Source organism: Macrotis lagotis, chromosome 2 (assembly GCF_037893015.1).
Source record: "Macrotis lagotis isolate mMagLag1 chromosome 2, bilby.v1.9.chrom.fasta, whole genome shotgun sequence".
Lineage (NCBI taxonomy): Eukaryota > Metazoa > Chordata > Mammalia > Peramelemorphia > Peramelidae > Macrotis > Macrotis lagotis.
Genome location: NC_133659.1, coordinates 68,015,455 through 68,041,707, shown reverse-complemented (window position 1 = coordinate 68,041,707; position 26,253 = coordinate 68,015,455). Strand labels below are relative to the sequence as shown.

Here is a 26,253-nt window from a genome sequence, read left to right as displayed (position 1 = left end):
GATATATAAAAATAGACAGCTGTTTTATTCATTCCTTACGGAGAACCATCATTTCAGAGTCTGAGTAGAAGGAGCTAAATACTCAATCTAGTGATAGTGTAGGGAATATATCGTTTTTTCATGGTGCAGGAATTTTCTACCTAAGTGACTTTTGAGAAACAAAATTAAATGTGATCTTTATATTCCTCCTGATTCTCCAACTATGGGATCAAAAGAAAAGAAAATCCTCCCTCTCCCACCCATCCCTTGCCGTGTCACTGGATGTAATTTTCATCCTCCCCAGTTTTCTTTTCCCTTCTCCACCCTTCTTCCCATTGTGTACAATTTTCTCCCCACAATCACTACCACCACCATTTGGTACTACATATAAATAATGTGCAGTAAACGCACATGGACCACCCAAGGCTCTTCCTCTTTCCCAGGAATCCCTCACTTTTGGTCAAAACCACATTCATCTCTCATGTGGGAGAGAAAAGACAGGAACATTGTGTCCTCTTTTGGGAACAACTGCTGGTCAGCAGGGAGGAGCTGAATATGGAAAGAGTGGTAAAGCCAGACAATGGGGGTAGGTAGGCTTTGATGGATATAGATGTCATATGGTAGGGTCAAGTCCTGCCATCTGGACTATTCTTGGCACCAGACTTTCAGGCTGCACTAATATAAAATTGACTGGCAGAAGTTCTTAAAGAAAAAAAAGAACTTTAACTAACTTAAGGTTGGATTATTTTTTCCAAAAACTAAAAGGTATTAAGAAAATATCTGTCTGATTGAGGAATAGGGGGAAAAAAGAGGTAAAGACTAATTCTGCCCTAGAAGAGAAGAATAATGTAGAAATAAAAAAGATGAGAAGAGACAGGGAAAAGAAGGAAAGAGGAAATGACTGATGCTGGTAAATGGGCAGTTTCTTAACTTTTTGACTAGGATTCTATGCTGGTCCCCACAAAATGAGGATAACCCCTCTGAAGATTACAGCATTGTAGACAACTTAAAGGTCATCTAGTCCAATCCTCTCATTTTGAAGATGAGGTTATTAAACTTTGGAGAGATTGTTACTTGCCTGAAACCACAAGTGGATAGAGCACCAGCCCTGAAATCAGGGGTTCAAATCCAGCCTCAGATACTTGACATAGTCTAGCTGTGTGACCTTGGGCACGTCACTTAACCCTGATTGCCTGGCATCCAGGACCATTTCCACTCATCCTGATTCATATCTGACCACTGGATCCAGATAACCGTGGAAAAGAAAGTGAGACTGGGGTGACTTAACACAGCACCCCTCACTCAGATCCAATTCTCTTGCTTGTCATGGCTCCACCTCCCTGATGTCATGGTCCTCTTTAAGAAGGAAGGACAATCGGGGGCAGCTAGGTGATGCAGTGGATAGACCTGGAGTCAGGAGTACCTGAGTTCAAATCCGGCCTCAGACACTTAATAATGACCTAGCTGTGTGGCCTTGGGCAAGCCACTTAACCCCATTGCCTTGCAAAAACTAAAAAAAAAAAAAACAAAAAAAACCCCCTATAAATTGTTAGAGATTTGAACTTAAGCCAGGGACCAGCGGTGAGGGGACAGTAGATATATTCCTCAACCCAATAAGAGGTGAGACTCACCCTGCTCTGTCTCAACTATAGCCTCTTCATGGCTTGTTTGTCTCTGAACAGGCTTATCGTCTGCCACCTTTATGCAACTGAAAAAGAAAATGGATAACTTAATTTTAAAGCATCTGAGGACTCTGAACTGAGGGAAAAACAATCTCCATCTGAAAATACTTAAATGTAAAATCTGAGGAATGTTTTTCCATATCTGAGTGACTTTGAAATGGAAAGTAGAGGGTCCTTCTGAAAAGGAAACGTTTTTCTCATATTCCCCAGCACCTGTCCCAGTGTCCCAGCTGATCACTGTAGGCACTTCCTTAATACATGTTTTCTTGTTTGTTGAACTGCAATTTTAAGATTCTCCTTTATCCTTCTTCCTTGTTCACTCCTTTTTTCCTAATTAGGCTTTTTATACTCCTTCTCATAATTATTTCTTATAATGATCATATTAGCAGGCCAAAGAAACATGAATATGCTGCATCAACTTGCTTTTCTGTTGGTCCCTTGCTGTCATTCATGCTCCTTTCTCAACACTTAGCAGCTTTGAGAACAGGGATGACAGCTTCTCCTTCTTATTGTATCTGCATACTTTCCTGCACAGGATTGGTAAACAGTGGCAGGCAGGCAAGAAGCACTAATTAGGCACTTACTGTTTTCAAACTCTATATGAAATAAGGATGCAAGAGAAAATGAAAATGGTCTCCCCTTCCAGGAGCTCACATACTAATGGAAGTACAAGATTGATACAGATTGTGATCAAATTAACTAAATTAATTAAGTCATATTTGTTGGAAAGGAAGAAAGCTTTCATTAGAGATTACCTTCAATCTGCATTATGATGGTGGCTAGTATTAATATAGAGAACATATAAAAATAACGAGGTACATACAAGACGGATACGGATTGTGATAAAATTAATTAAATAAAATTAATTAAGGCATATTTGTTGGAAAGGAAGAAAGCTTTATTTAGTGATTACCTTCAATCTGCATTATGATGGTGGCTAGTATTAATATAGAGAACATATAAAAATAATGAGGTACATACAAGATGGATACGGATTGTGATAAAATTAATTAAATCATATTAATTAATTAAGGCATATTTGTTGGAAAGGAAGAAAGCTTTATTTAGTGATTACCTTCAATCTGCATTATGATGGTGGCTAGTATTAATATAGAGAACATATAAAAATAACGAGGTACATACAAGACGGATACGGATTGTGATAAAATTAATTAAATCATATTAATTAAGGCATATTTGCTGAAAAGGAAGAAAGCTTTATTTAGAGATTACCTTCAATCTGTATTGTGACGGTGGCTAGCATTAATATAGAGAACATATTAAAATAACGAGGTACATACAAGACGGATACGGATTGTGATAAAATTAATTAAATCATATTAATTAAGGCATATTTGTTGAAAAGGAAGAAAGCTTTATTTAGAGATTACCTTCAATCTGCATTATGATGGTGGCTAGTATTAATATAGAGAACATATAAAAATAACGAGGTACATACAAGACGGATACGGATTGTGATAAAATTAATTAAATCATATTAAGGCATATTTGTTGGAAAGGAAGAAAGCTTTATTTAGAGATTACCTTCAATCTGCATTATGATGGTGGCTAGTATTAATATAGAGAACATATAAAAATAGGGACAGCTAGCTGGTGCAGTGGATAGAGCACCGGCCCTGGAGTCCGGAGGACCTGAGTTCAAATCCAGCCTCAGACACTTAATAATGACCTAGCTGTGTGGCCTTGGGCAAGCCGCTTAACCCCATTGCCTTGCCAAAAAAAACCCCTAAAAACATTAAAAATAACGAGGTACATAAAATATTGATAGATTGTGATAAAATTAATTCAATCACATTAATTAATTGAGTCATATTTTTTGGAAAGGAAGAAAGCTTCCATCAGATCCGCATTTTGGAGGCTGGTGTTACTATAGAGAAGATATAAATATTGTCTTATTTGCTCCTACGCTCTCCGCATCCCCGAGGCAGCATTGGAACTCAGGTCTCCTTGGCTTCGGGTTCCCTGATCCCTAGGATTTCAAAGCGCTTCACAAACCGAAGCGCTTCCGAAAGCGCTTGGGAATCCTCTCGGTCCACCTCCCCTGGGGCGCTTGCCGCCCCCGCCGCCTCCATCCCCCGGATGCGGAAACTGAGGCGGCCGCCCCCCCCCCCCCCCCCCCCCGCGCAGACGCGCCTCGAGAGGCGGGCGCGAGGCAGACTCGGCTTTGAAGCTGAGAAGTCTGCGCAAGCGCGTCTACGTCATGGCAATGCGCCCTCACCGCGCATGCTCGCTCCCGCCGCGAAGCCCCGCCTCCCGCCGTCTCCCACGCTGTCTTCCACGGTGTCAACAAAGTTGCGTGTTTTTGAATCTGGCGTCCGGCAACATGGCGGCCTCCATGTTGACCTCTCTGCTGAGATCCGTACGGCAGGTCAGTGTCGCCTCCCGCTTTTGGCCCCCCCCAACCCCCGGCTGTTCCCCGAAAGGCCTCCCTCACCCCCCCCCAGGGGGAATAAAAGAAAGAGTGACGCAGCGAGTGTAGACGGAGAGAGAACCGGAAGTGACCTCGGAAGTCACCGCGCCCAGGAGGAGACTGAGGCCCGGAGGGTCATCATGACGATAAGCGCTTTGAAAGCGCCCCTCGCGAGCCCCGAGGCTGTCCGGCACCTCTGGCCGTGGGCCTTGGGGGTCTGCCGGCCTCAGGAGGGAGGCGCGGCCGTTCGCCCCATTCTACATGGCGGGAAACTGAGGCCGGAAGCCATTCAGTGGCCGGTGAGGCTCCAGAGCCGCAAAGAGCCGGAAAAGCCCCAAAAGTGAACAAAAGAGAGAACGGCGCATCCCCTCCAGGCTTGGGGGACCTGGCAGTCGCGGAAACGAAGATATTTTGTTGGTTTATTTATTTAATATTATTACAATAATCTGGTTATAAGAGTAGATATAAACCCCCCCCCCAAGACCATGAGAAACCTCAAGAATAGTGAGAGAGAGGAAAAAAATACATACTTCCGTCGGTGTCGGCCCCTGAACTAGGGTGGAGGAGTTGAAGGAATTGATGGCCTTGTCGTCCCGCAACCACTCCTGGATGATTTAGGGGACCCCCTCCCCAGCCAAAAGTCTGTGTTCTGAAGCCGCAGATACTTTGTCTATTATGATCACCCCAACTTCCAAACCACTCCTGACCTCTGACCTGCCCCCCTGTGCCAGCTCTCACATTCTTCTCACAGTGACTGTCCTCATCCTCGAATTATTTCAGTAGTTTTTTTTAGGTTTTTTGCAAGGCAAACAGGTCACACAGCTAGGTCATTATTAAGTGTCTGAGACCGGATTTGAACCCAGGTATTCCTGACTCCAGGGCCGGTGCTCTATCCACCATACCACCTAGCCACCCCTCAATAGTTTCTTTAAGCAGATTTTTTTAATTTTTTTTAAAGGTTTTTGCAAGGCAAATGGGGTTAAGTGGCTTGCCCAAGGCCACACAGCTAGGTCATTATTAAGTGTCTGAGACCAGATTTGAACCCAGGTACTCCTGACTCCAAGGCCAGTGCTTTATCCACTACACCACCTAGCCACCTAGCCGCCCCTCCCTCAATAGTTTCTTAATACGTTTCCTCTTTCAGTCTGTCTTCCACACAGCTGCCAAATGAATATGCTTAAGAATGACTCCTGTTCAAAAACTGTCAGTCAGTCCCCTTTGCATCTATGATAAAGTAGATTCTTCAACCCAACCTTTAGAGTTCTTTTATTTGGCTCCACTTTCCTTTTCAAGCATTCCATATGATTTCCCATCATATATTTTGTGTTTTTTCCAAATGGACTTACTTGCTATTTCTCCAAAGTCAGCATTCTTCTATCTCAATACCTCCAATTCTGAAACATACTCCCCCTTATCTGTACCTCTTAAAATCCAAAATTCCTAGCTTTAAGATTTTAAGATTCACTTCAGTTCCATTTTCTTATTCAGAACCTTCACTGATCCCTTCAATTATAATATTCTTTCTTTTACTTTTCTTGAATATGTGTGTTATTTTCCTCTGGTGGGAAGTAAGGTCCTTGAAAGCTGGGATTTGTTGTGCAGTAGCGACCGCTTAAAAATATTTATTGAATGAAAGATGTCAAGGATTTATATGACAGGAAGAATGCAGCATGGGTTTCTCACAAAGCAAGAATAAGGAATGACAGGTAGTCAACTAGAGTGCTTCACTGGTACTCTCATGATTTGGGAAGAAATTGAGGAAAGCTTCCAGCATGTTGGGTGGACTTGTGGAGAACTTTTGGGGGAACATTGACAAAAATCACTTGGGATGAAGGAGGAATGGAAGAATGACTATATCCATCAAGTATCCAGGTTGAAGAGATTACAAACCTGATTGAACATATGTCATATTCCCTTGCTAAGGGCAAAAACTTTTTATTTTTCTCTTTAGTCCCTGCCCCTTTTATGGCACCTTCTTCAGAGCAAACACATAATATTGAATTAGAAATGTCACATTGCACAAAAGCTAAAAATGGGGTGGGAAATTATTAAAGCAAGAAACAAAGCATTAATTTTACTGTCTTTTGTCTTTTTCTATGACCGTCATTAGATGGTCCCTTTATCAGGTACAGGGCAGATTCGAAATTACTATGTCGACTGGAGAATGCTGCGTGATGTAAAGAGGAGAAAGATGGCCTTTGAATTTGCAGATGAAAGACTTCGCATCAACTCCCTCAGAAAGAATACTATATTGCCAAAAGATCTCCAAGTTAGTTTATTTAAGATTTAAATCTAAGAAATTACCCAAACTAATTCTCTTGAAACTGCCCTCAAAAGGCCAAGGTTCACAAATGCTCACCCTTAACTGCCATTTCATTATAATATATGAACTTAATCATTCTGGGATGTATTTGTGTGTGTGTGTGTGTGTGTGTGTGTGTGTGTGTGTGAGAGAGAGAGAGAGAGAGAGAGAGAGAGAGAGAGAGAGAGAGAGAGAGAGAGAGAGAACCTCATTTCAGTCTTGACTAACCCAAGTATGTCTCTTTGGGAAATAGATTTGTTGAGTTTAAAAATTGCTTATGGTTGTCTCCTTTCTCATAGCAGGTCTAATCCTATTCTCTGGTAAAGCTCTGGGCTTAATTCTCCATAGAAGTGAACCTATCATCTATAGGGATAAATGTAAAACTCTTCAGCAGGAGTGATAAAATCAATTTCAAATAAATATGATATGAGAAATGTGGTGGATCAGTCAATCTGGAAACATTTATGAAGAATATACTGATGCCAGTCATTGTGCATGCTGGGAATACAAAGAAAGACAAGGAAAGTCCCTGCTTTCAGGAGCTCATACTCTTATAGGGGAGACAATATATGAACAACTATGTACAGACAAACTATAGACAGAAGGAACTGGAGATACTCTCAAAGTGAAGAGACTAAGGTTAAAAAGAGGACTGGGAAAAGCTTCTTAGCAAAGGTGGGATTTTAGCTGTGACCGAAAGAAAAATCATGGAAAAACGAGATGGAAATGCTTGTTGGATTGTAGGATCCATAAAAGGGTTAAGAAGAGGGGCTATGAAGGGACCAGGTTCTGAAGGACTTTTAAAGATTTTACATTTGATCTTGGAGGTAATAGGGAGCCAGTGAAGTTTTCTGATTAAAGTAACAAGGTCATGTGGCCTTGGGCTAGCCACTTAACCCCACTGCCTTGAAAAATCTAAAAACAAACAAAAAAAACCCAATAAAGTAACAAGGTCAAACCTGCACTTTAGGAAGGCTAAGTGGAGGGTGGAACGAGTGGGGAGGGACTTGAGGCAGAGAGATCAATTAGAAGGTTATTGCAGTAATCCATGCAGGAGATTATGAGGTCCATCATCAGATGAAAGAAGGGAGTGAACCTGAGAGGTGCTTTAAAGATAGAAGTGATTGGATATGAAAGGTGAGAAAGAGTGAAGATTTAAAGATAAATTAAAGATTACAAGCCTGGGAGACTTGGTGATAGTGCCCTCTATAATAACAGGGAAGTTAAGAGGAGAAGATAGGGAGATAGGGGAAGACATCCAGAGATGTCTAAGGCAGTTGTAGGTCTGGAGAGATGGTAGGGCTAAATAAATACATCTGAGAATCATCTCTATAAACATGAAAGTTGAATCCATAGGAACTAATTCGATCACTAATAGAGAAGAAAAAGGGCACAAAACAAGAGTCTTGGGGGATACCCATGGTTAATGAGACCTGGATGGAGATCCAGCAAAGAGTGTGTTGATCTTCTCCACTTAAGAATCCATAGACACCAATACTAATGAAATGAGAACAATGCAATAATACTGTCTTTTTTCCCCCTAGGAAGTAGCAGATCAGGAAATTGCTGCTCTTCCCAGAGACAGCTGTCCTGTCAGGATACGAAATCGTTGTGTGATGACATCTCGACCTCGAGGTGTAAAGAGACGCTGGAGACTCAGCCGGATTGTCTTCCGGCATCTGGCTGATCATGGGCAACTTTCTGGGGTCCAGAGAGCAATGTGGTGAATCAGCTCCAGGAGCCAGCTGCAGCAAAGTGGGCAAGGTTCTTACCTGCCTGGCATCAAGCCCATCTTGCATACAATCAGTGAGAGTGGTCCTGTAGAGTAACTGCTGTTTCTTAAGTTGACTTTTTAGCAGGGGGAAAAACCTTGGTATTCTAGAAGTATTTGGAGTTCATGGTCTGTAACTGAACTGTTTTTTTTTTCATTGAACTTGTTACTCCTGGTAAAGAAAAAAAGATTTTGATGTGAAGAAATTTGGTTGTGTTTTATTTCTGCCTGATTTAAAGCCAAAGCAGACAAAAACCCTTGCTGCTTGACATGGAGGAAAAGCTTTGGAAGGCTCTGTTAATGGAACAGAAGATGGAGATGAGTCAGATCAGCAGGCATTGAGGAAGCACTTTACTATGGGCCAGGCATTGTCCTAATGTTAGGGATTAGAAAGGGGGACCATGGAACTGTCCTTTGTTCCAAGGACCTCATAGGTCAATGGAGGGGGACAACACACTCCCACAGCTAAGATTGAATGATACCTACAGGATCAGTTGGGGGATTCTCTCAGAGGCAAGGCACCAAGGTTCAGGAGTGCCTGGAAAGCTGCGTATTGATGTGGGATAAAGAGGGACAGAGAGAGACAGCTAGTGACAGTGCCTGCAGCTGAGAGGGAGTATTTTGTTCATAAAACAGCAAGAGATTCCAGGTCTCTCATTGAATTAAAGGGTACAGCAGGAACTTGGGATGAGGGGAGGCAAAGGAAGCAGGGCTTCCCCAATATCACAGAAAGTAAAAAAAAATATGAAAAACACTATTGTGCCTAGGCTCATTCAGAGCTGTTTATGGACCCACCTCACATCTGTAGGCCACAGAGTAGGTGAAAGAAGACAGGAAAGATGAAAAAGTGACAGGTTCTGAAGGACAGGACTTTGAGAGCCAACAGAGTGAAGATTTTATATTTCATCTTGGAGGTAATGGGGAGACATTGAAGTTTTCCTGAATAAGGTAAGAAGTTCACACCTGCATTTTTAGGAAGATCACTCTGGTGGCTATGTGGAGGGTGGACTGGAATGAAGAGACTTGAGGCAGAGAGATCAATCAGAAGGCTATTGCAATAGGTAATGAAGGTCGTCAGAGAAGGGAAGAAGGGAGTGAACCTGAGAGACACTTTAAAGGTAGAAATGACAGGAGTGAGCAACAGGTTGGATACAGAGGGTGAGAAAGGGAAGGGTTGAGGATAAAACCAAAGTTACTAGCCTGGGGGACTGAGAGGATGATGGTGCTCTCAAGAGTAATAGGAACGTTAGGAAAGGGGGAGAAGGGGAAAGGGGGAGACATCCCAGAGATGTCTGATAGGTAGCTGGAAGTCAGGAGAAAGGGTAGGGCTAAATAAATAAATCTGAGAATCATTTCCATAGAGAAGAGAATCTAAACTATGGGAATTAATGAAATCCCTAAATAAATTAGTATGAAGAAAAGGCACAGGAACAGCCAGATGGGAACAATCCATAGAGCACCTAGCCCTGGAGTCGGGAGGACCTGAGTTCAAATCCAGCCTTAGACAATAGTTGTGTGACCTTGGGTAAGTCACTTAACCCCATTGCCTTGCAAAAATCAAAAAACAAAACAAAAAACAAAACAAAATTTTAGGGGAGATGAGACCAGGATGAAGGTTCAGCAAAGAAAGGGAGAGGATACATAGAGGTAATGTGCTTTATAGCTATCATCTGAGATACAGCAACAACTGTAGGAGGTCTGTGCTATTGTAAATTGACAGTTTTTTTAAAGTTGAAGAATCCTCAGCAAGCAGGGTAAGGGATTTGCCCAGGGTCATACAACTTCTGTATGCCTGAGACTGGATTGAACTCAAGTCTTTGAACTCCAGGCCTGCTAGTTATCTTCTTTTGCTATCTAGCTGACCAAGTTGTGGTCATATAGATAGAAAAAGAATCAGGAAGGAGCACTGTCACACCAAGATGTAGAAGAGGGTAATCAACAATATCAAAGGCTGCAGAAATGAGTACTGAGAAAAACCATTATTTACCTAATAAGAGGTCATTGGTGACTTTGGCAAGAGCTGTTTTTGATGATGAAATCAGAAGCCAGACTATAAAGGCCTGAGAGGAAAATGGAAGCACCATCGCAGACATCCTTCTCAAGAAGTTTAACTTAAGGGGGCAGCTAGGTGGCACAGTAAATAGAGCACCAGCCCTGGAGTCAAGAGTACCTGAGTTCAAATCCGATCTCAGACACTTAATAATTACCTAGCTGTGTGGCCTTGGGAAAACCACTTAACCCCTTTGCCTTGCAAAAACTTTAAAAAAAAAAGTTTAGCTAAGAAAGGAGAAAAAGGAAGTAAGATTAGTGAGGAGAGATGGATCAGGTGAAGGTTTTTTTTGAGGAGAGATGTGACCACATTTGTGGAGAGGCAGCCAGTATTAAGCAAGAAATGACTGAAGCCATGTGAGAGTAGGGATAAGAGGGAGCAGTCAGCAGATGGAATGGATTGGAATTTGCCTTGCTAAGCAAGGTTACCTCTTCACGAGACTGGTGGAGATCATGGTGGAAGGTATCTTAAGAGATTTAGAAGTAGGGAGAAGAGGGAACTCTTGAATGCTTTCCATTTTCAGTGAAATACAAGGCATAGTTCTTAATTGAGAGGGGGAAGGATAAGAAGAGCCATGGTTATAAAAACCTGTTAGAAAGTGGGAGACTGAATCCAATAGGGCAGTGTAAAAGGACTGTCTTGCTGCAGTGCAGCTCCATCTGAGATTATGATTAATGAACTGGTGGACCTAGTTCACAGGATTGTGTGATTTTCTTCATTTGCAAATAGAAGGCAGGGATCTTCAATAGAATAAGAGCAAGAGACTCGAGAGGCCATTGAGAATTGATTCATTCAGAGATCAAAGTAGAGTAGCCTGTTTAGAAGTGATAGCCTAGGAGAGGACAGAGGGTTCAAGAAATAATGAGGTCATGGTGAGAGTTGACAAGAGTTGGGGGGATGTCAAGAAATGGGAGATGGAATGTTGACTTTTTTTTTAAGTTTTTGCAAGGCAAATGGGGTTAAGTGGCTTGCCCAAGGCCACACAGCTAGGTAATTATTAAGTGTCTGAGACCGCATTTGAACCCAGGTCCTCCTGATTCCAGGGCCGGTGCTTTATCCACTGGGTCACCTAGCCTCCTAGGAGTGTTGACACTTAGGACCAGCTACTTCAATTTCAAATTTTATGAATATAGTTGTGGAACAATTCTAAGTTATAAAGTCCAGTGCTAGGAGTTGGGAGGGGAGACTATGGAAGGTATTAAACTGATTGAGGATGAAATCAGTGTCCTGGAGTTTAAAAAGCCATAGAAAACTAGTTTGGGTGGTAAATGTGGATGTGAAAGCAGCTCAGATGTTACTGAGTTAATTGTGGTAGAGTCATAAATTGGCAATGGAGAATAAGGAGTATCCATCTCCCCATCAATGACCAATTCATTCACACACAGCCTATCTCTTCCCTCCCCTTCAATATTCTTGTGAATGTTACCAAAGCCAGAATAAGTGGCCAGGGAAGCAAAAACTAAATCTCAAGGAATGTGTTATGGAGAGCAAGAGAGGAAAAGATTAACAATGGAAACAAATTTGTTATCTGTAAACATTCCAGAGAGCACAACAGAAGTAGCTTTAGAGTGGGTCACCTTAAGGTAGGGTTGAAGGGGATAGGAACAAAGCTTGAACAAGATTCAGAATCACTGAGATTGATACAGGATGATGCTAAGGGAGTATGGTAATATCTGAGGCTTTGGATATGGGTTGTCAAAGCTCCAGTCTAACTTTGCAAAGGAATGGCTTCAACTATGACCTTCAGCTAAGTTACTGAAGGATTTTAAGATAAATCACTGGTGTTCTAGTGAAATTTGATGCTTACTTAAAAAGTTTTGGTTTTCTATGAGGTATCTTTTTTGCCCAGATTTAACAATATACTCATATTTTGTTTCAACAATCTGTTACCTATGAGGAAACTCCAACAACACAACTTTGTCTATGTGCTTCCTCCTGCAAACTTTTATCATTTGCAGACTAATTCTGATTTACAAATCATGGGAAACCAGTTGAAAAATACTGGGTTTTTTTTTGAGAAACCTGAAATAAGTAAACTTTGATAAAAGCATCTCCAAACAGGAAAAGAAAAGGAATCTTCAGAGTCCCCAAACCTGCACCTACTCATTATACCACTGCTATAAGTGTGGAATAGTCATCATGGCTTCAAGGCCTCACAGAGTTGCTAGTTTTTTCATGTGGAGATTGAAATTAATTGTATTGAATTATCCCAATCTAATCTAGTTTTAGTCAAGTTTAAATAAGCAAAGTTTGGGATAGAGGGTGATAGAATTAACTTTTAAAATAAATTCCCTTACACTCTCCCAAGGAATTAGATAAAACTTTTCTGTTATATTCCTCTTCTGTAGATAACGTCTAGCAACTGATGAATGCAAAAAAAAAGACAAAAGATTGTTAGTTATTTTTTCTTTATTTTATTGTTATCAACTGTTTAATTCAGGAAGAATTTGAGATTAGTTCTCACCACTAGAGGCTTATTTGCTCACTCAATTTTGAATTGTTTGAAGTTTTAGTTTTTCAAGTAATTCCCTAATATTTATAGATAGTAATTAAGTTCATCTTTTAAAACTTCAATCAAGTCTTTTATAACAATCATCATAGCAGTAACTGAAAATTCAACTTCCCCTTTCCCTGTTCCTTGAGGAGCAAGGGTCAATTTATAACCACAACCTATATACAGGCTCACACCTCAAGTTTTATAACTGCTCTTCCTAAAATATTAAGTTGAAAGACTAAAGATCCATGCCAACCTTGAAGGAAAAGCAAGTTTACTATGATTGTAGGTTCAACCTTTTAATTGTGCAGATGAACACTAGATATAATGAATATATAACTTTTTAATTAGCAAGACTTTTTTTTGACATTTAAGTGAGGAAACAATGACCCTCTCTCCTTGCACACAAAAACCAGGGCACTAAGGCAACCTTCCTTGAAAGAAGTGTTTTAAAATAAGCATATTTTATTTTAAATAAATCCTCCAGCATGAAATGGAAAGAGTTCATGGTCTTTGCTTGGAAGAAGGCTGTGTAAACAATATACTTGTCAAATGCATCCGTGCAGCTCAGCAATAGTTCCTTATTGGAAAGGATTTTTCCATATTGGTGGCTGAAAGGACATTTTTGTCTTAAAATTCATTCTCTCCTTTGGCTTGTTTCTCCCTTGACTCTACCCAGGCTTTATTAATAGTTCTCTTCATTTCGTCATCTCCATCTTCATAAATTTTCTTCAAAACATTCATCAACCCCTCACTAGGATCTGTGTCATTATCAAAGGAAGATTTTCTGTAGAGAAAAATAAAAAAAAAAATAAAACTTTACAACAAAATATACCTCCAACTTAATCAGAAAAGAATATTGTTTTATATAACTGGGCCAGTTAGACCATCCAATTAAAACTGTTTCTAGGAGGCCAAGGTTAGATAACTCAAGGCTCTTCCCCAATTCTGGCTAGCAGCCTAAAAGAGAAGGTAGACAACTGGCTTAGTTCAATTCATCACCTTAAGACAATAGAGTATGATACTACTGCATGTCTATAAATACACAGAGTCAGATACCACACAGACACACACACACACACACACCCCATAAATATCATTGGACTTAAAATGTGAAAAGAATTTCTGGTCACAAGCTTTCCTCAGGATTTGCTTTGACAGCAGAGAAGTAGCAAAACTTAAAAGACAGCCCTTTCAAATCAGCTTACCCTCCAGAACAAAAATCACTGTAATAAATTTAAGTGTCAGCAGTCTAAAACCATACAATCATTTTCAACAATTACCTAAATTGCAATTCTTAGAAATAGAGGAAAAAGGGGGCAGCTAGGTGGCACAGTAGATAGAGCACCAGCCCTGGAGTTAAGAAACTTTGGGCAAGTCACTTAATCTCATTAGCTTAAAAAAAAAGAAATATAGGAAAAAAGACTCACTCCTTTTCTTTGCATACTTTCTCCACCTGGGTCAGGTAATCCCATTTCTGTTCCTGCTTCTTTTTGCATAATACAAGAACTGTATCAGTCTTGATCTAGAAGAGGCAGTAAAAAAAATACAAATATAAAATATGACAGATTCTCCCTTTGCATACTTTTAACACTTTTAACTTTTCCACTCCATCATAAATCCATTTATGCATTATCTTCTCTGACTCCTAAAGTAAGCCCAAGTTAGCCAGGCTCAGAAGTTACCTGGTGTGACCAGAGGGTATACACTGCACAAGTGTCTGGACCCTCATCTTCTGATCTTTAGTGATTTTTCTTCTCTACGCATATTCCATAGCAAGGGCACCATGTAACACCTGATAACATCTATTTAAAAGGGTTGTTTTAAGGACCAATGAAAATGTGCTTTGGGAGAAATAAAATGCCACAAAACTACTCAAAGATGAACATTTTGTAATGAAAATCATTCAACTTGGAGTCAAAAGGTTCAGGTTCACATTCTGCCACTTAACTTTATCATTGTTGCTGTAAGAGTCACTTTATTTTGGGGAGAACTTCAGTTTTCTATCATTATAAGCAAGTTGGCTTAGATATTCAACAAAGTTATAATTCCAAAATCATTTGTCCAAAGGCTCTTGGCCTACAAATACTAAGATTTTTACAACAGTGAGCCACAGATAATAAAGTGAAGGTCTGTCATGTAGAAGGGGTTGGATTTGTTGTGTGATCCCACAGGACACAAAAATCAGGTGTGGTGGGTAGAAGCAGATTTTTGACATAGAGGAAAAAAACCTCCCTATTCAGACTTTGTTCAGGAACAGAATGAGCTGCCCCAGTTGATTGAATTTTCTGTCACATGAGGTATTATCACAATTTAAAGATTCAAAGGGACCCCTGCTTAGGTGCAGATTTTGCTGGTTGACTTCAGTATCCCCCCCCCCCATGATAAAATGCTGTGATTCTCAAACCTCGTATCTCTTTATCCTCTTAAATCTTCCACAGATCTTTCTAAAATTCCTTGTATACTTATTAGTTACTCCCTTGGGTTCTCTAGCTAATCACTCTGTGCTTTCAAGGTGTTTCACAGCTCAGATTTCTTTTGAATATTTGAATCCAATGTCAATTCTACTGCCACCAATAAACTATATCACTTTAGAAATGGTAAGAGATCTCTGCTCTGGTCTCATATAGAAATGCTCTTGGGATGATACAATTCGGTTGGGGCTCACATTAAGCTTTCTGAAAACTCATTTCCCCTCTCCTTTTTTCATAGATTTGTGTTAAGATACTGCTCATCATTTTGTACCACTTCCCTTGTTCCCACATTTTGTGAACAAAAATATACTTTAAATCTTTGTTTTCCAAAGGACTTGTGGGAAAATACCATTCACATCCAGAGAAACTGCAATTTCACATGCAAGCACATGTGTGTGCATTTTTAGTATTCATCAACTCTCCAGTAGAAAAAAGTCTTAAAAGGACAGCTTTATCTCTCTATCTATACATTTCTTTTGAGACTGAACTGGAAATGCAAGTGACCAGTGGGACATGACTCCACTGCTGAAACTGTGACCAGTTCTACTTCCAACCTGGGCCAATTTACCCTTCCTTAGGCAGCATGGTGGCTCCCCATTCCAAGGGAATCACCAGACTGGTGCCACCCCATTGACTTTAGCTCAGCATTCCCAACTTCAAGGGATATTCAGCCTCCTTAGCACCAGAATAATAGACCTGTGCTACCACACTTGGCCAAAAACACCATTGCTCACCCTATTTTTAAAAATGCACTAAATAGCTTTTCCTTACTTCCAAAATATAACAATCACTTTTCACCATGAGGAGTGAAAATACAAACTCTGAATTTTCACTATTTTAGACTCAGCAAGGTCTGGGTTAAGCAGATTGTAAAAATGAAAATACAATGTAATGATATGCTTTTAAAAAGGAGAACAAGGAAAAAGCTATAAGACTCACCTTTCTTGAACTAGCTTCTACAGAGATGGGCTTCAAAAGGTTGTTGACAGTCATAGAGTAATTTTTCCCATTGAGATTCTTTACAAGCACTTCAAATGACCTGTAATGTAAATAACATGGCAGATGCATTATCTTCTTGGTTCTGAGACATTTTTAAGGGCACAATTTTGAGGGAAGGGTCAAAAAGTTTGAGAAATTAAAAGGGTTTTTTTTAGGGTTTTATAATCTCTGATGCTCCCTGCAGTACTTGTTGAGTCTATATCTCAATTATAGACACATATTTTTCAAAGCCATAGAATGAGGAAACTGATTAAAAAATTAAATACAGGAGGCTCAAGGAAAAATGTATCATGACTAATAAAACCATCAATGAACCACAAAAGGCAGTGTATTCCAAATTATACTGTATACTTACCTCTCCTTGAACTGCACCTGTACATTTTCAGTGGGGACTTGATGAACACCATTTAAAGTGATGTAGATTTTCACATATTTATCTGATTGATCCCATCCTACACACACAGAAAGGTAAATTAGCCAGACAACTCTCTGAATCTGCTCCATAATATGTAATTTAGCTATGGCTCATAATACTACTTGGCAATAAAAATAGAAAAATGGAGGGAATGTAATAATGGGAGTGTTTTTTATGTATACAATAAAAGTTTATATTCAGAAAATACAAGTTTACAAAATTCTTTCCTCACAAGTCTATAGTATAAATTCTATACTCCTCCATTTTACAGATGGGAAAACTCAGGCTTGGAAAACTTAATGTGATAGCTCCATAATAATACCCATCAATCACAAAAACAAGGCCTAGAATTAAGCACAGAACTAGAAAAGACCTTAGAATCTCTTAGAAAATGTGAAAGCTAAATATAATCTGGTCATGAATCTAATATTCTAGTGGTTTACTCAGTTGCACCACCTGCACTGTGAAAAAACTTTTTGTTTCAAGCTATTTTTCTACTTTAAATGTCCAGTTCTTCATCCATTAAGTAAGCTTTGAATCATGGCGTTTCAGGGTGTGTTCCCACCACATACAAGAGACTCAAAAATTCACAGACCCAATTTCACAGAGTTTAAATTTAGCAGCAAAATTGGTGACCAAGGAATCTAGAGCTGGGAAGGGACCCTAGATACTCCTCCAAAACCCTTCCTGTTGTAAATACATAAAGTGAAAGGATTGTCCCAGGATGCATACTTCAAAGTAGAGCTGAGCTCTGAATGGGAGGTGCACTGGGCCCAATCAAGGACCTGGTACTACATCACTCAGTCGCCAAAGCTGCTCTCAGAATCCTGCTTCAGGTCTTAAAATCCTACTTATTCAGATACCAACTGGGTACATGATGTCTTTGCCTTTCTTTGTATCCCTAATGCTTAGCATACAGCGTGGCACAATTGCAGGCACTTAAAAAATGCTGACTTTTTTTTTAAACAAAAGTTTGTCTTCTTTCCCCAAGTTGCTTAAAACCTAATGAATCCTTCAAATCATCATGAATATGTACATAAACTACAAATGAAAGCCATGATTTAGTTATCAGGATGGAGTAGAAATGTTGATGTTATGTAAATGAACATTAACCAGGTAGACTTCTAACAAAGAAGATGTTGAGCCAAATTTTAAATAATAATGCAGGAAGGTAGAAAGAACACTCAACTGGAAATCAGGAACTAGGAATGGAGTCCAAGCTTCCTTAACCTTTTTTGCGAAATGGACCCCTTTGTCAGTCTGGTGAAGCCCATGGACACCTCAGAATAAAGTTTTTAAATGCATAAAATAAGATACATAGGATTACAAAGAAATCCAATTATAATGAAACATCAAAATTTTTTAAGTTAACAGATTCAGTTAAGAACCCGTTATCAAACTGACAAAATTAGCTGTGTTACTTTAAGCAAAGCACTTCAATGGTATCACAGAATTTAAAAACTGGGAAATCTCAAGTCATTTAGTCCAACAGCATAAATATAAGACAGAGAACTAATTCACTACTTCCTAATGCAGTCCATTCTACCTTTTTAAAAATTAGCTAAATTCTTCAAAGTTTTTCTTAAAATGAGACAAAATTGCCCTCTCTACTGTTTCTAGATCTGCCCAATCGACCCTCTTCTTCCATATAACGTCTTCAAATATTTGCACAAGACACATCCCCCCCCCCATAAATTTGCTCAGATGGCATTTCAATCCTATGAGACCCACTTTTCTCATCTTTAACAACCCTTTCATTCCACAAAAAAACCACTGCTTCTGCCATAAAGAGATTCTTCGTCTCCAAAAATTTTTGTGATTGGTCTAGTAGAGTGCAAAGACATTTTTAAGGACTCAGTGGATCTTTTTTTATTACTGGCCCTCCCCTTCTCCACTTGCCCTTAATGTAAACCATCTTGCTTTCTTGCATAGGTCTTCTGGAAAGCAGTATTTTTTCTCATCTATAGCACTGAGAAATAAAATTCCTCACATTAAACAAGAAAGGAGAGACCCCATATTCCCCCTCCTACCATCTACAACGAGAATGAGAACAAAAAGAAATTAATGAGTTGGTGAGTTTACACAAAAGCAAAAGAAGCTGTAAGTAGGACAAGTAGCCATACCATAATTGTTGATTTTCACTGTGTATCCAGTTGAAATGGGGGCAACCACAGCAGCTGGTTTCTCATTATCAATGGTTTCTCCTTTCTCGTGTCCTTTCTGCTTTGTCTTGTGCTTGATTTCTGTCTCTAACTTGGTCTTTTCTGCTGTTAGGACATCACGGATTCTTTTCCTACTGGCCTTTCCCAGCAACTCCTTCACTTCTTCCAGGTCTTTCCGTAGCTTTTTAAAGAGAAATGGAAATAAGATATAAGTTCTTCTACATAATTCTAACTTGGAAGACCATCTCAATGTATGATTCACAGAAACACAATATGTAATTTGGAAAAAACCTCATATTTCAACCCATAACTTATCAAAATTAACCTGCCTGATAAATGTTCAGGTTTTGCTTGAAACTTTCCTATGGAAAGAAGTCAATTTAACTCCTGAGATAGATCATCTACTTTTGGATAACAAGTTTTGCCCTTATATCAAGCCTAAATATTCCCTTTAAAATAAATGAATTCCACTAATTTTTTTCCTGGAACCTGGCAAAGTAAATCCAATCTCACTTCCATGTGGCTAGTCCCTCAAATACTTCCAGCTATCATGTTCCTCCTCAGTTCACTCTTCTCCAGGTTGAACATTCTCAGGTCCTTCAACTAATTTGTGGAATGATTTCACTATTCTGGTGGTTTTCTTCTAAATGCTTTCCAGCTTAGCATTTATAATTTAGTATAATTTAAAGAATTATCATTCTTTAAAGTGATGCCCAAAAGCAGCATATAACAGAACAAATGTACCTCTCACAGGTCCTGCAACTATACCTCAACTCCCCCCCCTCCAAATAAGTCTAAATTCTCATTAGTTTTCCCTTCTTCCTTAGAAAGCCCCCCCCCCCTCCCCTCACTTAATAATTCCCCTTTCAAAGTGATAATCAATTCTGAGTTTCTTGATCAACATTACCATGTTTCACTGGATAGGAGACTTTCTCTATTTTAGAATGTTTTATTCCTTCATAATGGATCTGATAAAGAATCACCTTCTGCAGCTGCCAGTGGGGCTGCAGCCAAGAAGGGCTAAGCTGGACCCTGCCTACCTTCCTCATTTACCCAAAAAAGATTTGACAAATTAAAAAAAAAAACCCACATAATCAGAGCTGGGAAGGATGTAAGGGATCTACTACCCTGCCCAAAACAATTATTTTCTTTCTGAAACTCTGCCATGATTGAAAAGTCACTATCTCCTTCAAAACAGACAGCCCTAACACCACTAGATAGTATTTAAAAAAAAAAAAGGAAAGGAAAAATAATAAATGATTACAGTGCAACTTATAAAAAAAAAAACCTGAATTCCCTAGACCTTGGGAAAGTCAGGAAAACTGCAGAAATTAGACTAGATGTGCTGAGTCCCTTTTTAGCTCTAGATATATGATCCTAAGAAGTGGGACAACAAATCCTTAAAAATCCACAGTCCATATTTCACACAACTTCTATGATTACTACAAGAAACTAGATACCAAACTATTTGACTGGAGAGTTTATTTGTCTACACCCTCAGGATTTTTCTATAATAAACATTGTTCCTGTGGGATCAGCAAATCTATGATGTCTTAATATAATGAGTGCACTTAATATACTGTGACAAGAGTTACTCTTTGGAACTTAATGATGCACTTTAATGGCCTAACTACTAACGTTTCGATCACAAATATAGTGTTGCTGCTTATGAAATAAACATTCATTTCTTTAAGTATGTGAAGCCCAATAGATTTATCTAATCCTTCCATCATTTCAATTCTCTTATACTATTTGAACTCTACTGTGGCAATTTCTTAGTAGCCAATGCCCTCAAGTTCTGTTTGGGGGAACAGATGTAGAGATAATTTTAAAAGTCTTAATCTTTACATCATGTGTTTCATGGAAACTCCCAGACACTCACCGATCTGCCCTGTCCTCTTAACTCCTTTCTAATCCTGCCCTACTACCAGGAGCCTGGGTTTTAGAGGAAAACAAACTGGGAGAAGGGAATAGGAAAGAAAGAGGGATAAGTACTACAAATGATCCCCACTCACTAAAAATCACGTTTTTGAATAACTAATGGCACAGTAGAAGTAATTTTAAATTAAAACGAACAACCAACCTTCATGTCCTATTTTCTTTCACACAAACAATACCCTATGTAGAAGCTATTTCAGTTTATTTTAAGATTCTACCCTGGTAGTGACAGAACTAGTATTTTAAAAGAAGTTTCTAGCTTAAATAAATTTTTAAAAAAGGTACCTAAGCCAATGAATGTGGACAGCTGCTAAGACAAAGTCTCAGTCTTCTCAAGCAAGACAGCTAGTTCAAAGCTACCACTTAACAATATTTTTATGAAAAATAAAATTGAGAATCTATAATAAAAAATATTTTATTCCCCAGTAGCATATTCAGTGAAAAAAACACCAAAAAAAATTACCAATTCTCTTAAATAGATGAGTATTTTACCTTTTAAAGAGTATTTTTAGGGGCAGCTAGGTGGCATAGTGGATAAAGCACTGGCCCTGGGGGGGTCAGGAGTACCTGGGTTCAAATCCAGTCTCAGACACTTAATAATTACCTAGCTGTGTGGCCTTGGGCAAGCCACCTAACCCCATTTGCCTTGCAAAAACCTAAAGAGTATTTCTGAACAAATCAAAATTTTGATGGACAAATTTTTTAATATTAATTTCTTACCAAAACTAAAAGATAAATTCATACAGAACAAAAACTATCTGTGGTCAGCTAATTTTCCACAGTAATTCCACAGTACAGGAAGCATTCCATAGTATGATCGAGGAAGAACAGATCTTTCCCAGTAGCATCCCCAACCCCTCCACATCTAGTTTTCATTCTTAAATAATGCTCTAATGCCATGTCCTCTGAAATAAACTTACTATAGTAGTTTCTTAACTCATTAATGTATTTGTATTATTGCATACTCCCCCCTTATCTCCAATCTGAGATCTTCTCATCATTTATTTAAAAGAAAAAAAATCCAAACTCTAATCAAAGCTATAGTATAGAACCCATTGTGCAATTCCTTGACATCCCCTACCATTTCCTCCAGAGGAAGAGATGCCCTTCTCATCAAACTTCTCTAGGCTCTTTCCTCCAGTCTTCTCTAGCAGAATACTGGCATTATCACCCTGACCTCCATGTCCTTCACTCTCTCCACTCTTAACAAGTTCCTTCTCTCCTACAAACATATGCAAATCTCCCTTATCTTGGGCAGAAACCCCCAATCAATCCTTCCTACATCCTGTATTTCTCCTCCCTTCTTTGTCAAAATCCTTGGCAAAGTCAACTATACTCGGCCTCCATTGACTATCTGAGAAATGGCTTCCAACCACACTCAATTAGCAATTGCTAATGGTTGGAAGCCATTGAGCAGAGCAGACTCCAAAGTCACCAATGATCAACCACCAAATCTATTGGCCAATCAAATCCAACAGGCCCATCTCGATCCTCATTCTTCTTGACCTTGCACTCGATCACTAACTTCCTTCTCTTCCTGAACAGAAGAAGCTTTCTCTTTTTTATTTTTTGTGACACTGTTCCCTCCTGGTACTCTTCCCATGAGTGGTGCTGCTCCTTCTCAAGTCATCAGCATGAAAAGTTCTGTGATTATGGAGACAAAGAAGCACAGTTTCTCATCTCAAAGAACCCAGTCTAAAGGGATAAACAATATTCAACAATTATGGACAAACTATACACAGCCCTCCTCCACCCCTCCCAAGAGATACACCTAGGATAACAACAAAGAGAAACCACCAGCACTAAGAGTAATCAAAAATGCTTCCTCTTGAAGATGGCATTTGACCTGGAACTTCAGGGAAGCCAGGTGTCTGATAGGAGAGAATTCCAAAATGAGCTAGTCAGTGAAAATGCCCAGAAATGGGAAGAGACCAACTTGTGGGATAACAAGGTGGTAGACTTCACCAGACTAGAGCATGGCCAGGTTATGAAGGGCTTTAAGGGCCAGGTAGAGGAATTTTCTGTTTGATCCTGTAGATGATAAGGGAGCCACTGGAGCTGTCTGAATGTGATCAAAGGTGGTAACTGATGTCAGCCTGATAATTTAGACAGATTATGAAAGCTAAGCGGAAAATGGGCCTGGAATGGCAAGGCTTGTAGCAAGGAGAGCAAATAACAGTTAATTACAATAATACAGACACAAGGTGAGAGGGTGATGGCACCAGAGGGATGGCAATATGCCAGCAGAAAAGGCACAATATCCAAAAGATAGGTAAAACTGACTGACTTTGGTAACAAGACTGGATATGCAGGCCAAACAACAACTAGATTGCCAGTTTAGGTGACAGGTAGACCCTATGGGACTACTTTCATCATAATAAGGAATTTCAAGAAAAGGAAGGGTTTGGGGAGGAATGTAATGAGTTTAAGAGTACAAACAAGGGCAGAAAACAGACCCTGCTCTCCAGAGGCTTACAGTCCAAAGGCGGTGAGAGGCAGGGGAAGAGAATTTGAAAATAACTATAGAAAAAAACAAGATAGAGACCCATGCCTGGAAGTCAGCAGAGGGCTGGGAGCAGTAGATGTGAGAATCAAGAGACAATAATTAAATCCACAGGAGCTAATGGAATCATATAATAAAACCGTGTATAACAGAGAGGAGAAAGGACCGGGCAGAGCCCCAGAGTCTCCAGATGAGGGCTGGATGAAGAAAACTGAAAAGGAGATGGAAGATAGGGTTCACAAAACCTGGAGAAAACAAAGTATCAACAAGATAATGTTCCTAGTGTCAAAGGCTGAAAAGAGGTCAAGAAAGATGGGGACTGAGATGAGATCATTAGATTTTAGGCAAGACCAACTGCAGTTGAGTGAGGTCAGTAGGACTGCCAATTAAGACCTGGCTCAATGTAAATGAGGAAGAAAGCTTGACAGGCTCGTTTTGAGGGAACACTTTATTATCCCAAAAGCAAGTGGAACCAAGGACCTCAGGAGAATAGCTGGCTAACAAGCGGGTTTAGGGAGTTTTTTATGGGGTATACATCAGAATTAAGAAATCCCCCGTTAGAGCCATTAGGAGAGTGTTTAGCCTCAGTTACTGATTTGATGTGCATCCTGACATCACCCAGCTTCACAGAACAAAGCCAAAAAAAGGACAGTGCTATTAGTGAGTGCTTGGACCAGGCCCAGCACTTTTTTGGTTCTGCAAGGAAAGGCCTAGAGAATGAGAAAATAGAAAGGAGACACACAAACTATAAACATTCTTCTCTGGGAGTCTAGCTGTAAATGAGAGGATAGGATATAACTGCAGATATATCAAATGAGGATGTTTTTGAAGATAGGATTCAGACGTGTTTGTAGGCAGTAGGGAAGCAGCCTACAGATAGCAGAGGGGGAGAGAGAGAAGGAGGTTAAATATCTTCCCAACAAGACTCCCCACACCTTTCCACTTGTTACTTTACTTACCTGTCCTCAAACTCTCTAATGCAGTTTTTGCTAGCCTGATTACTGTGATACATGGGACACCCAATCTCCTGGCAACATCCCATTCTTGAATGTGCTCCCCTCCAAAACTTGACCTCTTAGAACTCCTGGTCTCACAAGAATCCATACTATGGCTATCATCTATAGTAAACAATTTTTAATTTCCATCTGCATCCCCTTCCCAAACTATCTTACATTTTTTCTGTATTGAATGTAAACTTCTATGTCACCTCCCTTATTAGAACGTAACTTCATTTAGGGAAGTAACAATTTTATTTCTATCTTTATATTCCCCCCCCCATGTCTTTTCATTTATCCTCACAAAGCTTTGGTTATGCTTTATCAATTTCCTCCACTTGTATGTTACTTTTTACTGGTAAAATGTTGCAAGAGTTGGTTTATCTCATCAAATTCATCCATTTTGTTGTTGGATGTTGCAAACTATTTAACTGTGTATAATCTGAAATTTCTTTATCTACTGGCCCTTAGATGACCAACAATTTTGAGTATTCCACAACTCACAGTGGTATATTAAGAAAAACAAAACCGGACAACAGCAATAGTCATCCATATTTTGTCAGGTACACCATTTCCAACTTTGTAGTGGTGCATATCTCATTAAACAATGCCTTTCCAAAAGTTGCCAATTAAAAAGATTACTAACTCACAATTAAAAAGTTTCTAATCCAATAATGGTTGTTATTCAGTCCTTTATGATCCCATTTGAGGCTTTCCTGGCAAAAACAGCGCAGTGGTCTCCCGCTCCAGTTCATTTTACAGAAGTGGGAACTGAGGCAAGCAGGCTTAAGGGCCTCACTCTTAGAAGATGAGTCTTCCTGACTTCTGGTCCCTATTCTATACCCTGGCCCACAGAGATCATCTCCAATAAATAGCCCCAAAACCCCATGTTCATTGAAATGAATACACGAGGCAGATCGTTCCAAATACCCGGGGGATAAACTGTATCCCTCATAGGTCCAATTTTGAAAACGATGCCTCAGTTTCCTCATCTGTAAAACGACGACGACTACATGGAGAGGCGCCCAAGTGCCTGGTTCTGGGGCCGCGGCGCGGGCTCCGGGCGAAGGCCGCCTGCAGGCGCCGCCGAGCCCGGGCTCCCCCGCCGCGCGCCGAGGCCTCAGGCTCCGGGGACCGCCGAGCCCGGGCTCCTCCGCCGCGCGCCGAGGCCTCAGGCTCCGGGGACCGCCGAGCCCGGGCTCCCCCGCCGCGCGCCGAGGCCTCAGGTTCCGGGGACCGCCGAGCCCGGGCTCCTCCGCCGCGCCGAGGCCTCAGGTTCCGGGGACCGCCGAGCCCGGGCTCCCCCGCCGCGCGCCGAGGCCTCAGGCTCCGGGGACCGCCGAGCCCGGGCTCCTCCGCCGCGCAGAGGCCTCAGGCTCCGGGGACCGCCGAGCCCGGGCTCCTCCGCCGCGCAGAGGCCTCAGGCTCGGGGCGCCCGCAGGCTCAGGCGTCTGGTGCGAGAATGTTCTGAACTCCAACGGAGGCTGCTCTCTCGGGCGCTCGCGCCGGGCCCTTCCGGCCGCCTCCGGCCCGGCCGCCGTGGGGGAGGGGCCGGGCCGCGCCACGGCCGGAGGAAGGGCTCGACGCCAAGGGGGGCCTACCTCCTCCAGGGCTGCCGCCATGGCTCGCTGCCACCGCCAGGAGCTGCTCGAGCCGCCTTCCCGCAGGGAGCTGGTCCGGGAGTGCCACACGGCCAAGGCCTGGCTGCTCCCGCCGCCGCCGCCAGAGCGCGGGCCCGCCTGCCACGAGCCGCCGCCGCCCGCGTAGGGATCCGACGTGCGCGAGCCGCCGCCGCCCGCGTAGGGGTCCGACGTGCGCGAGCCGCCGCCACCCACGTAAGGGTCCGCCGTGCGCGAGCCGCCGCCGCCCGCGTAGGGATCCGACGTGCGCGAGGCGCCGCCGCCCGCGTAGGGGTCCGACGTGCGCGAGCCGCCGCCACCCACGTAAGGGTCCGACGTGCGCGAGCCGCCGCCCACGTAAGGGTCCGACGTGCGCGAGGCGCCGCCGCCCGCGTAGGGGTCCGACGTGCGCGAGCCGCTCCTCAGCCCGCATGCGCAC

At 41.2% G+C, this 26,253-nt stretch overlaps 2 protein-coding genes across 3 annotated transcripts; one reads left to right on the top strand and one right to left on the bottom strand.

Moving 5' to 3' along the window:
* The first annotated feature begins 3,918 nt into the window (after nucleotides 1-3,918).
* MRPS14 (mitochondrial ribosomal protein S14) lies at nucleotides 3,919-8,391 on the top strand. Its single transcript, XM_074222091.1, has 3 exons — nucleotides 3,919-4,050; nucleotides 6,203-6,361; nucleotides 7,939-8,391. Exons 1-3 carry the CDS (start codon nucleotides 4,006-4,008, stop codon nucleotides 8,119-8,121), a joined length of 387 nt encoding a protein of 128 aa, XP_074078192.1. The 5' UTR covers nucleotides 3,919-4,005; the 3' UTR covers nucleotides 8,122-8,391.
* Nucleotides 8,392-13,140: 4,749 nt separating this feature from the next.
* CACYBP (calcyclin binding protein) lies at nucleotides 13,141-26,006 on the bottom strand. Of its 2 annotated transcripts, none has more exons than XM_074222090.1 (6): nucleotides 25,797-26,006; nucleotides 18,721-18,940; nucleotides 16,538-16,634; nucleotides 16,123-16,222; nucleotides 14,140-14,234; nucleotides 13,141-13,496 (listed from the first exon to the last, which is right to left on the bottom strand). In XM_074222090.1, exons 1-6 carry the CDS (start codon nucleotides 25,815-25,817, stop codon nucleotides 13,340-13,342), a joined length of 690 nt encoding a protein of 229 aa, XP_074078191.1. In that variant the 5' UTR covers nucleotides 25,818-26,006; the 3' UTR covers nucleotides 13,141-13,339. The 2 variants fall into 2 exon arrangements, with proteins under 2 accessions (XP_074078191.1, XP_074078190.1); XM_074222089.1 differs by lacking the exon at nucleotides 25,797-26,006 and adding an exon at nucleotides 24,846-25,264.
* Between the last annotated feature and the right edge of the window lie 247 nt (nucleotides 26,007-26,253).